The 13,106-nt window shown below is 40.4% G+C and overlaps 1 protein-coding gene across 1 annotated transcript in view; it reads right to left on the reverse strand.

Moving 5' to 3' along the window:
* LOC117809364 (calcium-dependent secretion activator 2-like) overlaps window positions 1-13,106 on the reverse strand; it is a gene marked incomplete at both ends in the record, with an annotated part of 56,084 nt that overhangs the window by 22,301 nt on the left and 20,677 nt on the right. The window contains 5 exons of the mRNA XM_034678923.1: window positions 621-695; window positions 4,843-4,857; window positions 8,538-8,685; window positions 11,111-11,266; window positions 13,008-13,037. Of these exons, the coding sequence (XP_034534814.1) occupies window positions 621-695; window positions 4,843-4,857; window positions 8,538-8,685; window positions 11,111-11,266; window positions 13,008-13,037 (424 nt within the window). The remainder of the gene's footprint in view (window positions 1-620; window positions 696-4,842; window positions 4,858-8,537; window positions 8,686-11,110; window positions 11,267-13,007; window positions 13,038-13,106) is intronic.

The following is a 13,106-nucleotide window of genomic DNA, read 5'->3' on the forward strand; positions in this document are numbered from 1 at the left end:
AGCATACGGGTGCAGCTGATGGAGCTGAGGTCAGAGCACTATCTTGGAATCCCCTCAGACCTGAGGAGGAAACTGAACTGAAGAAAGTGACATTGTGTTCTATAAAGTGTGTAAAAATAAAGGATTTATTAATTTATTATTCATTATATTATTTAGTTATTTACACATATTTTAAAACACATTAAAACAATAATAAAAGTGTTATAAATTAATTCTATATTTTTCTTGATTTCTTATAAATTCATACCCTTTAAAAATTAGACTTTATTTTTATTTTTTAAATAGTAAATAAACCTTCAGTGACTCATATATTTTCTTTAAGGATATCATTTTAATCTTTTTGTATCTTTGTCTTGATTAAGACCCTTTTTTTTTTTAAATAATTAGCCCAGGCTTTTATAATTTAGATTGTTATATCAAAATGAGAAGCCTCTGAAGAAAAGTGTAAATTAATAATAGTAATAATAAAGATTTATTCCAAGGGGAAGATGCTGACATAATACAAAATCAAACATGTGACCGAACAGTGAAGATGAAAAATTGGAAGATGATAAAATGAAATAAAAGGCCAACAAAGACGTCCTGAGAGGATCTTGATTGGAGGATAAAAAGAGATTTACCCGCGCGACGAGGGAGGAAACCATTTCTTTGAACGCGTCGTCTATGAGGACGTCGATTTTGGAGTGGTACTGTTGCTGCAGACAGAGAGGAAGAGGAGGACGAGGAGGGGAGGAAAGGAGGGAGGGAGGAAAGGAGGGAGGAGAAAAAGGACAAAAAGCAATATTTATTTCAGAAAACTTAAGGTACACAAAGGTGGAAGGAATGACTCTTCCACGTTACAGAACAACAGCATTGTCCGTGCTGTAAAAGACAGAAACACTCGGTATGAACATCCACACAAACACACACACACACACACTCACACACTCACACCTCCCGACACAGCGAGGCGTGAAAAACCTTCCCATGCGTGGAACGCCGCTGAGTTAAGCAGCTAATAGGACCATTATGTGTCTGACTGACATTCCCCGTCCGCGCTGGAAAAAGCGAAGGAATCTGAAGGATACTTTTTGTGCGGCTCCCGACAATTAGAGCAGCCTTGTATTCCTCTAAAGCACCGGTCCAGCTGCAAGGACCAAAGGCTCACACGAGATTCAATTAATCCGCCATTTCATGTCTTGTTTGAAAAAAAAAAAAAAAAAAGACCCAGACCCCCTCCACCTCCCCTCCACCTCCCCTCCACCTCCTCCCCACCTCCCCTCTGAAAAACATATTCATGGCACCTTTTCCCTTGAAGGGAGGAGGGTAAAAAAAAAGGCCGGGGCTGAGCGCTGAATGGCAGCAGCAGCAGGGGAGTTCATCTCTTGGCGACAATGCCCTTTCACTGGCCGTCTAAAGAACACCCAAATTAAAAATTTCAATCAACAAAGCGAGCGGATCGCTGACAAATTGCAGGTCCAGGGAGGTCACCGCCGCCAGCCCTAATTATGTTTTTTTTTCGCTCTACAGGTCCACAAAAATGGCAGCTCTCTTTCAGCACGCAGAATCTTTTTTGGCAAATCTTGAGAGCTTTTCTCTTTCTCTCTTCTTACCTCAATTAACATTGCTGCTTTGGCCTATTTTATCCCCACAAAGGGCGCCATAAAAAGCAGAAAAAGGAGAAGAAATTGTTTGGTCTTTGCCATGCGCGCCGCTGAAACTGAAAAGAACAATTATTGCTTTTAAAAACATTTATCTGGTGGTTGAGCTGCAGGCGCAGGACGCTCCTTCAGCTCCGTGAGATGTTTTAGATTCTGAACCGGGTCACATTTTCAACACGACCCCGCCGACACTGTTTAAATCACCTCGGCGGCAAAAAGAACCCCCCAAAAGCAGACTGATGAGGATTTTCACCATCGGTCAAGTTTAAGAGGTCGATGGAGGAAGGAGGAATCCAAGCGTAAACATGCTCTCGTAAAAACAGAGGAGTAAACAACGACGGAGAGGCTGAGCTCGGCGACGCACTCGAGGACTAGTTGGCAGGAAAACCGAGCGCTCTCCATCAAAGGTTTGAATCAAGTTCAGACCGGCTCCATTCAGACCGCGGGTCAGGGGGTCAGAGGTAAGGGCGCCTCTTTCACAACACCTCCCGCCAGGTGAGCGCTACGTTTCCCAGCTGAACTTCACACATGGAAGTCAAGAGTCTCTGCTGGTGTTCTTAAGATATGTGGTGAATTCAAACATCACAGAGAGGACGTATCTTTGAATCACAGCCGTCTGAATTTGTGGGAATGGTTTGGTAGTTTGTGTTAACGTTGTAAGGGCCTGTGTCCACTGAGAGCGTCAACCTTTGGAGCACCACTCCCCTCTCCGACCAATCACAAGAGAGGTGGGACAGCTGATATCGGATCTGTCTTTTTATTTGTAAAACGTCAATTCAAAGTGTTTTACAGCAATTGAAAAAAAAAGAAGTAGAAGTAGAGATTAATGCAATAAAATGTATATAAATAAACAACAAAGGGAAATAGTGAATAAATAAGTATTTAAAAATAAAACATGACGGGTAAAGACATTAAAAAAGGTGAAGATTAAATAAATATAAATAAAAGCACTAAAAAAAGCAACAAAAATAAATATTTCACTAATTAAAACAAGTAAATAAATAAATCATTTAAATTAAAAATAAATAATACTATATAATATTAAAAGACACTAGAATAGCAATTAAGAATAAATACAAATTTAGAAAATAAAAAATGTAAAATTAAAAATAAATCAAAAAATATAATATTAATGTAAATATATAAAAAGACACTAAAATAGCAATTAAAAAAATAAAAAGGTAAAATTAAAAACAAATAAAATATGGGTGCAGATTTGGCCTGATGGCTAAATTGCACGCCCATCCAAGTGGTTGGTCCGGGTTCGATTCCAGCCTGCAGCCCCTTTCCCTCATGTCACTCCCCTGCTCTCTCCCTGGTCCCAGCACTATCCACTGTCCTCCCCTCTCTCTAATAAAGGTGCAAAAATCCCCAAAATATTAAGAAAATAAATAAATAAATAAAAAATGAATGTAAATATATAAAAATACACTAAAATAGCCTTAAAAATAAATAAATATATACATATAAATAAAAATACATTTAAAATGTAAATAAATGAAACTGTATAATACTAAAGGAAATATAAAAATACATTAAATAGACGAGTAAAGACATGAAAAAAAGGTAAAGATTAAAGTCTGAGATAAATAAAAGCACTAAAATAGCAAATAAATAAATAAATAAATGAAATAATTAAAATAAGTAAATTGTTTAAATTAAAAATCAATAATACTAATATTAAGGTAAATATAAAAATACACTTAAATAGCAACAAAAAATAAATAATTATTTAAATAATTAAAATAAGTTAATAAATACATAATTTACATTAAAAATAAATAATACTATATAATATTGAAGTAAATATATAAAAAAAGACACTAAAATAGCAATTAAGAATAAATACAAATTTAGAAAATAAAAAATATGGAATAAAAAATAATTTAAAAAAATAATATTAATGTATATATATAAAAAGACACTAAAATAGCAATAAAAAAATGACAAATGTAATGCCTGATGGCTTAATTGCACGCCCGATTCCAGCCTGCGGCCCCTTTCCTGCATGTCACTCCCCCCGCAAGCACTATCCACTGTCCTCCCCTCTCTCTAATAAAGGTGCAAAAATCCCCAAAATATTAAGAAAATAAATAAATAAAAAAATAATGTAAATATATAAAAATACACTAAAATAGCCATAAAAATACATTAAAATTGAAATTGAAAACAAATGAAACTGTATTATACTAAAGGAAATATAAAAATACATTAAAATGATAAATTAGAAAAAGCCAGACTAAATACATGGGTTTTTATTCCTGTCTCCTCTCAGAAGCGTCCCGTCTTGAGGTCGTTGGTTCTGCCAGTGTAAAAAAAAAAACGCTGCACATGGTCCCTGAAAATAACCTGCACAACATGAACCTTTAAAAAACAGAGGTTTGACTTTCTGGGTTCAAGGAATCAGTTATTTTAACTACAAAATACAGGAGCTGCTGGTCTACCACTGCCTCTGTTTTTGATGTTGTTGACAGATCTACCGGTTTAAAAAAGGTCCAAACACAACGTTTGGTTTGGGCGCATTTCCCTGCAAGGCCTGCTGAGTTTTTCGTACCTATCGGTCACTTTAACCTCAAAATAAAAGAAGTGTGGGATCCCAACATTTCCCTTTAAAGAAACAACCACAATCATCTGCACTCAAATGTCTCATAATCTTCTCTTGTTTCTAAATGTACCGCTCTCCCTTCATGTCTACAATGATGACGGACATAAATAAAAACAGGGCGTCACGTTGCATTACTTCATTCCGTAGTAAACAAAGTAATCTAGCTGGTTTATCACATGCTGTTAGGACACGGTGTAACTGCGGGTTGATTTGATGACTTCCAGCTTTAGCGTATAAACGAGAGTGAAGACATGAGAAGAGGAAAACAAAGCAGGGATATAAATAATCATGTTTGTTAGAAGCTGCTGAGGCTTTCTGATTGTGAGTTTGAGAGTCTGAGAGTTTACTCCTGAGAACCTCCTTTAAGAGATAACGTCTGTAAGGTTCAAACCGTATGCAGACGATTCAGTGATTTATTGAAGTGAGGCTCCCTTCAGGTCCTGCAAAGGCCCAGTGATTCTTCTCCTCAAATTATGAAGGTTTCAATGAAAGACTTATGAAGTTCTCTGGGTGACTCTCTCACTCTCTCACTCTCTCTGAAAACCTCAGACAGAAGAATGACGAACACAAAGGCGATGAGGCGATGGAGGGACTTACCCATTGTTTGTCAATCTGGGGTTCAAACAATGACGTGCAGGACACATGGACATGAAAGAGGGACGGGGACGACATGAGACAAAGAAGAGAGGGCATACAAGTCAGTGGCATTAAAACACATTTAAATACCTGCATGATGAATCAATACAACTTTCTCTTTCCACACTTCACACACCTCCACTTATCAATAATCGCTCCTGTGTTCTGAAGTTGGAACATCTTTTTATTCTGAGTTTTGACCTTGAGTTCTTCATTTCTTTCTAAAAGTCATGTAAAACCACATCATACATTTATTTAAAGAGAACTGAATAAGAGCGACCAGCGCCATACATGGAAAATTAAATCTTATTCAGTTTGAGTTCAAATAAAACTCTGGATTTGTAGGCGAGAAAAATCAAACACGTACAAAGCAGCAGGGAGACGATGAATCGATGAAGTTTTTCTACTTTTCACATCTCCAACAGATGATTTGGATCATTCAGGTTAACATAGATCTGGATTATCAGAGGAGTTTGTGTTTGTTTTGTTGTAATCCAAACAATACTGGCCAATTACATATCAGCAGGGTTTCATGTACGCAGGAAAAACAGCTTGTATGGAGAGCAAAAGCAGGCAGAACACCAGCCAACGTAATGACATCCTGAGTCCTAACTGTAGACCAGGGGTTCTCAAACTTTTTGGGGTCAGGGACCCCTTACAGATGAGAGTATTTTCCAAGGACCCCCTCATAATTGTAACACAGATTAAGCACATGCTTTCTACTATTTGCACTCTTAATTGCCCTTGGACTTATTTGTTTTGTAAAATGTATCAATCTTAAAGGTGACATATCACGCTTTTTTCATCAACATGTCTTAAAAGTTTATGCTCAAAAAAACACTTTGAAATCAGATTCTGGTCTGCCTGTAAAACCCTCTTCTTCATTCCTCCTCAGAACACTCTGTTTTCCCTCTGACCACGCCCCCTCAGGAAGTGGGTGTGGCCTCGGCTCTCCAGCACGTTGATCTAATGTTTACATGTTGGCTGAATATACACGGCTGCTCAGAGACCCACGTTACTTCAACCCTCTGAATCTGATCCAGAATCTGATCCTGATGGAGAGGCGCCTGCAGCAGGACCTTTCTGAACCATTGGTCACAGATTTAGTGTTTCTTGTTGTTTTATTTATCAGCATGTCGACGTGTGTCTTGGTACACAGCTACAAACATGTAGCTATGCTAACTAGCGCTAGCACTTATCCATGAAAAATAAAAATCATCCACTAGATCTTCAAATCTGCAGACGTGGGGAGTAAAACCGACCTCTGCCAGAAAGGCAGCAGGACCTTTCTGAAGGATTGGTCACAGATTCTGTTTCTTGTTGTTTTATTTGTCAGTATGTCGACATGTAGCTATGTAGCTATGCTAACTAGCGCTAGCACTTTTCCATGACAAATAAAAATGCAAAATTAACTTTTTAATGGTTCTCTACCTGAAATCTGTGTCCCTGTCTACAAACCCCCTGAAATGTAAAAGACTCCATTCTGCCCCTGTTCTGATTTCTCCACCTTTCTGTAAATGTGTGCTGAAACCAGCTGTTTCAGTTTTCAGTGTTTTTCATACGTCACAACGCCATCCGGTCTGTAACAGGAAGTCAGAGCTCGGAGCTTGTTCAGCCCATAGACTGTATAAAATACAACTCAACCCCTCCTCCGTTTTTCATTCCCTGCACACATGTGTGCTAACAAGGAGCTTAGGAGGGAGGCATGCTAGTTGTAGGCTGTCTTAATAAACACAAAGGTCGGTTTGACTCCCCACGTCTGCAGATTTGAAGATCTAGTGGATGATTTTTAGTTGTCATGGATAAGTGCTAGCGCTAGTTAGCATAGCTACATAGCTACATGTTCGTAGCTGTGTACCAAGACACACGTCGACATACTGACAAATAAAACAACAAGAAACACTAAATCTGTGACCAATGGTTCAGAAAGGTCCTGCTGCAGGCGCCTCTCCGTCAGGATCAGATTCTGGATCAGATTCAGAGGGTTGAAGTAACGCGGGTCTGTGAGCAGCCGTGTATATTCAGCCAACATGTAAACATTAGATCAACGTGCTGGACAGCCGAGGCCACACCCACTTCCTGAGGGGGCGTGGTCAGAGAGGAAACAGACTGTTCTGAGGAGGACTGAAGAAGAGGGTTTTACAGGCAGACCAAAATCTGATTTCAAAGTGTTTTTTTGAGCATAAACTTTAAAGACATGTTTTGGGGACCTCTTAGACCAATATATGTTGATGAAAAAAGCGTGATATGTCACCTTTAATGACACAGCACAATTTAATAATTTACTAGAAATGGATTATAATTATTTCACAGACCCCCACGTTATGGTTCGTGGACCTGACTTTGGGAACCACTAATGTAGACTACATAATACATTTGCTGAATAATATTGGCAAGCTTTTTGGTACACAAGTAAAAGCAGTCAGTATGGGGAGCAAAAGCAGGCAGAACACCAGCCACCTTAATGACTTCCTTGCTCCTAACCCTAGACTGTATAATACATAATCTGAACAATATTGGCCAATCAGGTATCAGCATTCTTTCTTGTGTGCAGGAAAAAAACGGCTTGTATGGAGAGCAAAAGCAGGCAGAACACCAGCCACCAATGACATCCTGATTCCTAAAGGCTGATTTATACTTCTGCGTCGTATCGTCGGCGTAGCCTGTGTGTTAGCCCCCTCGCTAACACTAACTGGACTCCTTCAGCATGGTTACATCTTTTTTTTACAGGAAAATATTTGACAGATTTAAAATGATTCACACCGTTTGAAACTATTTAACATTTAATTTAATATAAACGTTTCATCGGCTCCCTAATTCAGGAAACGCTGATTAAACCAGGTTTTCTGACATGCTGTTAAAATTTGAATCGATGACTCTTTCAGGTTCTGGTTTCCATTTTACTCTCTGCTCTTCTTCTCCTCCTTTAGTGTCTGTATTTGTTGTGTTACATCCTCAAAGTGTTGAATAAAACGAGCCAATAAAACACTAGAAGCAGCGTGTGTGTGTAAAGCTGATACACTGAGTGCCTCTCTGCAGGCGGGTATTCAGTGTGTGTGTGTGTGTGTGTGTGTGTGTGAGAGAGCGGGAATAAATGGACAGACGGTGTTTTTTCGAGCAGCGACGACTCGGCGGAAAGCTGAAGAAGAGAAGAAGCTGAAGGTTAAGAGAACAGCAATCTTAGCTCTCTGTCAAGACTGCCGGCGGCCAAGGGTTTCGCTCTCAGCGAAGCCAAGGCTGCAGCCTCACACGGGCTTCACGGTCATCCATTTAACAGCTTGTGTCGAGCGCTTGGCCGCTTCAAGTGAACACAAATACACCTGAACTCCCCGACTGCTGCGTGTTCGGAGGGAAACCGCCGCGGTTTTTAGTGGCTGAGCTGACAGTTTGACTCCACCTGTGCACCGTCAGGCTGCAGAGAAGAGACGACTGAGGGGTTTGTTCAAATATGTGAATACAAACTGATGGAGCGTGATATTTATAAAGGAGGCAATGTGCTAGATGCTCGTCGGCTTCAATTTAAAGATGTTTAAGGTAAACCTGTGAGCAAATATGTGAAGACCAGAAAGCATAAGGAAGGAAGGATGGTGGAGATGGTGGAGGTGGAAAGTACATGGCGTGCACTGCAGCCATCAAAGAAGCATCCACTCTCTCACCTCCTGCCCGGTGTCCAGCACGCAGAGTTTGGAGCACTGCTTCTTGGCGTCCATCAGCACGTTGAACATGGTGCAGATCGACAGAGGAACCCGGAAGTCTGTCGTCTTGCTCGTTTTCTGCATTTTGGAATCAAACGCAGATTTTGTTCTGAGGGACGAAACACAAAAACACAACTTATTATTGTTACCCAGCTGTGTGAAATACTTGATTCTGATTGGTTGAAACACAGGGACACCAGAGACGACCTGACGTCATGTCAAATCAATCTGCAGAAAGGAGAACAGAATGTAAAGGTGTTTTTGGACCAGTGGACCCAGGGTCTAAATTTAGTTCAGGGGTAGATAATCTCCCCACTAAAAAGCCCCTGCTAGGGGGGTAGTACTTTTCAAAGGTCCCTGGGCTTTCAGGGGGCGGGGCCTGCAATGCTGAACGTGTCTGATTGGTAGATTAACCGCAGTTATTTATTCCGCCCGCCGTCCACAATAACATCACACACATCTGTGATTCACTTGATTTCTCTTTCTTTCATTAGTTTTTATTTGTTCTATCTTGTTTGTATGTGTGTGTACTTTTCAAAAGAAGAAGCTGTGATTCTCTTGATTTAGCAGCTTGTAACAGTAGTCTTCTCTCAGCCCACCGTGAATGCGTCTCTCCTCCCGGTGTTCCGGTTTTAAAAGTCACGTGACACGTGAGAGTTTTTAACCCCAGGCACAACATTTTCACTTTTTTTTCTCATGTTTTTCTGCTTTTGGAGCACAATTTCAAGTTTGAGGAAATTTTTGTTTTCGACAGGGTCAACTTTTTTTTCATTTTTTTTTGTCAAATTTAAGTTTTTTCAAAAAAAAATTTGTCAAAAAAAAATTTTTTTTGTCGAAATTTTTTTTTTGTCAAATATTTTTTCGATTTTTTTTTTCAAAAAATGTTCTCAAATTTTTTTATTCAAAAGGTTTTTTCAAAATTGTATTCAATTTTTTTTTTTTCAAATTTTTTTTTTTATTTCAAATTTTGCAAAAAACATTCACAGTCATTGTATTTTCCATCTGTGATTCTCTTGATTTCTCTTTCTTTCATTAGTTTTTATTTGTTCTATCTTTTTTGTATGTGTGTGTACTTTTCAAAAGAAGAAGCTGTGATTCTCTTGATTTAGCAGCTTGTAACAGCCCACCGTGAATGCGTCTCTCCTCCCGGTGTTCCGGTTTTAAAAGTGACCCTGTAAACTGGAGACCTTCAGCTGAACGTGTCAGTGTTTGTGGAGTTTACACAGCTGTTGAAACACAGAGGGAGTTCCTGGGAATGCAAACTAGTTTAGTTTTTATTAAGATTTCAAAATATCCTCATCAGATATTTAATGATGGTCTAAAGACGTTTATGAGGGATGCATCCGGCTGAGAGTCTCCAGTTAACAGGGTCGCCGTTTAAACCAAAACACCGGCCGATCTCTGCGATCACGGCTTTTTGAGTTCAAAAGGATTTTAAAGCCGTGTTGAAACGTCTTTGCTACTCGCGCTTATCTCCTCTCACGTGTTGATTCAGTGAATCCATCTGTGATGAAATATAGCACCATCTAAAACATGTTCCTGGTCAACTTTTTTGTCAAAAATTTTTTTTTGTCAAATTTTTTTTTTCAAATTTTTTTTTTTTAATTTTTTTTTTAATTTTTTTTTCAAACTTTTTTTTTCAAACTGTTTTTTCAAAATGTCTTTATTTTTCAAAATCATTTTTTCAAAAAAGACTATCAATTTTTTTTGCAAAGAAAATTCTTTGTCACCTTTTTTTTTCAATTTTATTTTATTTTTCTATTTTTTTTTCTTTTTTTCATTTTTTCATTTTTTCCAGAAACCATTCACAGTCATTTTTTTTTTCCATCTGTGATGAAATATAGCACCATCTAAAACAGCACCAGCTGAGTCTCTTCATGCTAACAGGCTAACTGTTGTGTTGCTCATAATGATACCTGCCTGTCCGTCTGCTTCTATGGAGTCATCTGTGACGAATGGCATTCCTCTTTGTTTTACTGCCCTCTACTGGTCTGGTGGTGTAGTGCATTTACTTTTTTTTCCTCCATACGTCACTGGCCTGATTTGCACAATCTACCCGGGACTTCAGCCCGCGGTCGAAACGCAGACAACAATGGGGGACCAGGAACCTTTTAGTTCAGGGTGAAGTAGTTCAGGGGGCTAAAAGACCCCGGAACTCTTGGTGGAAATGCACCTTAATGGAATGGAATGCATCAAAGGAGAATCTAAAATTGACTCCAGGGCAACCTGATCACATGTCATATCAAATCCTTCCACAGAAAGTAGCCCGGTACATCCCCCCTCTGCCTGTTGACACTGTGGTAAAAACGTTAGTGTGGTCTCAGCTTGGTCTTGGTCGTTGGGGAATAATGACAGTTAGTGGGCACAGATGTGAGGGCAGCATGAGGAGATACTGGACCCCGACCATCTCTGAGAGGGAAAAGTGGAGCAACTTCCTGTCCTGCAGGTAATAACCAGGATAATGTAAAGTGAGCAGGTGGTTATGTTTCACCCGCCTGCTCAGTGTTTGTGGAAATCATGCTCTCAAATCTGACCTCTTGACGCAGGCCTCCATCATGTCGCTCGCCATCAGTTTGAGTCTCTGCTCCAGATGTTTGGCGAACTCGGGTTCCGGCCAGTGGAGGTCCAGGACGAACATCTGCAGGGCGTCCAGCTTCCAGAACAAGTCCTCTGAGGTGGCTGAACCGTTACTGCGGAGAGGATGGAGATGGAGGATTTAGAGAGGAGAACAAACACAGACAACAAGACAGGGTTTTACTGGGACCTGATGTGGTCTCCAACGTGGCCGAGGGACCTGCTGTGATGTTCTTTTATTCTGCTTTCAAGGTGAATATCTTTGTGTTTTTGGGGCTCAAAACTCGACCCAGTCTCAGGGTTTGGAGACTTGTGAGTAGATATAAGGCTATGATCAACCAGCGGACATCATGCTTGCTCTGTATCGTGGTTCTTCAACAGGTTCTGGTAGCTTCTCGCCGTGCAAGTCAGTAAACTCAGAACCAGGAAGACACAGAGACAGATGGACGCCTCCCGCCTTCTCCCCTGCGCACAGGTTACACAGCAACACATGGCAACGCTCGCCGCCACGACATCCAAGTGTACAGCGCCCGGCTAGAATGACAGCCACAGGAGGATGGAGGAGGAGGAGGAGGAGGAGGAAGGAGGGAGGGAGGGAGGGAGGGATAGGGGGTGATGGGGGGTTAAAACAAGCACCACTCACTCCCTCACTTTTCTCACTTCGCCTTTAAAAGACTGTTACCTTAACAAGTGGCGAACAGGAATAAACGCTTTGGGCTGAGTCTGCGGTGCAATTAAACGCTCGGTGGCTATCCCCCTCATGTCTAATTAGCAGTGCTCTTCTGTGAGCGCGCTCCGCCCCGCTCCCCGGGGAGCGGGACGATCCCACTCGCCCGTCTGTGCTCGCTAATGAAGTGCCAGCTTTTCTCTCTCTCTCTCTCTCTTTTCAGCGGATCGAGGAGGGCCAAGTGAAGAGAGATAGAGGAACAGTGCGGTCTGTGCGGTGGGAAAGGCCGGGGGAGTCGAACGAGGAGCCTTTTTAAAAAAAAAAACACACTCCCTCAGACGGCCTCACGGAGCAGCGCACATGACCCCAGCATGGCCACCAACACTGAGGACTCACTTTGGAACAGACTGACAGCTTCATGAAAACTTAAAGACATGTTCACTGAGAATTCAACATAAAGTCCTTTAACCCTCCTGTTGTCCTCATATTCTGTATACACCCCGTGTCCTCCGGGTCAAAATGACCCGTCTTCACTAAAACCCCCAATATAAGCAGCTTAATTGAATTTTAAACACCAAATTTTATCTTGCTTGAAGAAACAACTTGTCATTCACCACAAAATGTGTGAATACCTGAGTTTTCCCTCTTCACTTGTATTTCTATAGTTTAAGAAAAGAATAGAAATGTGCAAAAAGGAGTTCTGTGGCTCGGAAAATTGGCCTTCCACTCTCTGCATCCCATAGACTAGCTGCAGCCTCACCTCGGGACCTGTATACACCTGCTAAGATTAGCAGCCCTAAGTAGGCCTGCAGGTCAGCACCACTAGGGGCGCCAAAAGCAACATCAACCAAAAGTTCCCCACTGGAGCTTTAATGGAATATGTATCAGAGTTTGTGTCCACGCTTTAGAGAAGGCATTATCTCATGAAACAGTTTTATTGTGATGCTTCTGGTTTGTCTTTTTAGGAACTTACACCCAGACTACTGTGTTTCTAACTTTGATAATAAACATGCTTTTATTTTGAAAAGACTTAAAGGGTACTTCCGCTAGATTGTTAAGTTTTGGAAGCTAAGAAAAACAACTAAAAGTTTGGATGGTTGAAGAGAGAAAGGTGAAGGGAGATTTGGAGGAACAAGGTTGAAATTTAAAAGAATTTAAGTCAACCAAGAGGAGAACATTTGTCAACTTACAAGACATCAGGCAGATTTATTCCTTGCAGGCTGCAATAGAAAGTTAAGTTGTTTTGTTATCGTCACACATTCATTTCTTCACAAGGCATGCTCAGTACA

Source organism: Notolabrus celidotus, unplaced genomic scaffold (assembly GCF_009762535.1).
Source record: "Notolabrus celidotus isolate fNotCel1 unplaced genomic scaffold, fNotCel1.pri scaffold_259_arrow_ctg1, whole genome shotgun sequence".
Taxonomy (NCBI): Eukaryota; Metazoa; Chordata; class Actinopteri; order Labriformes; family Labridae; genus Notolabrus; species Notolabrus celidotus.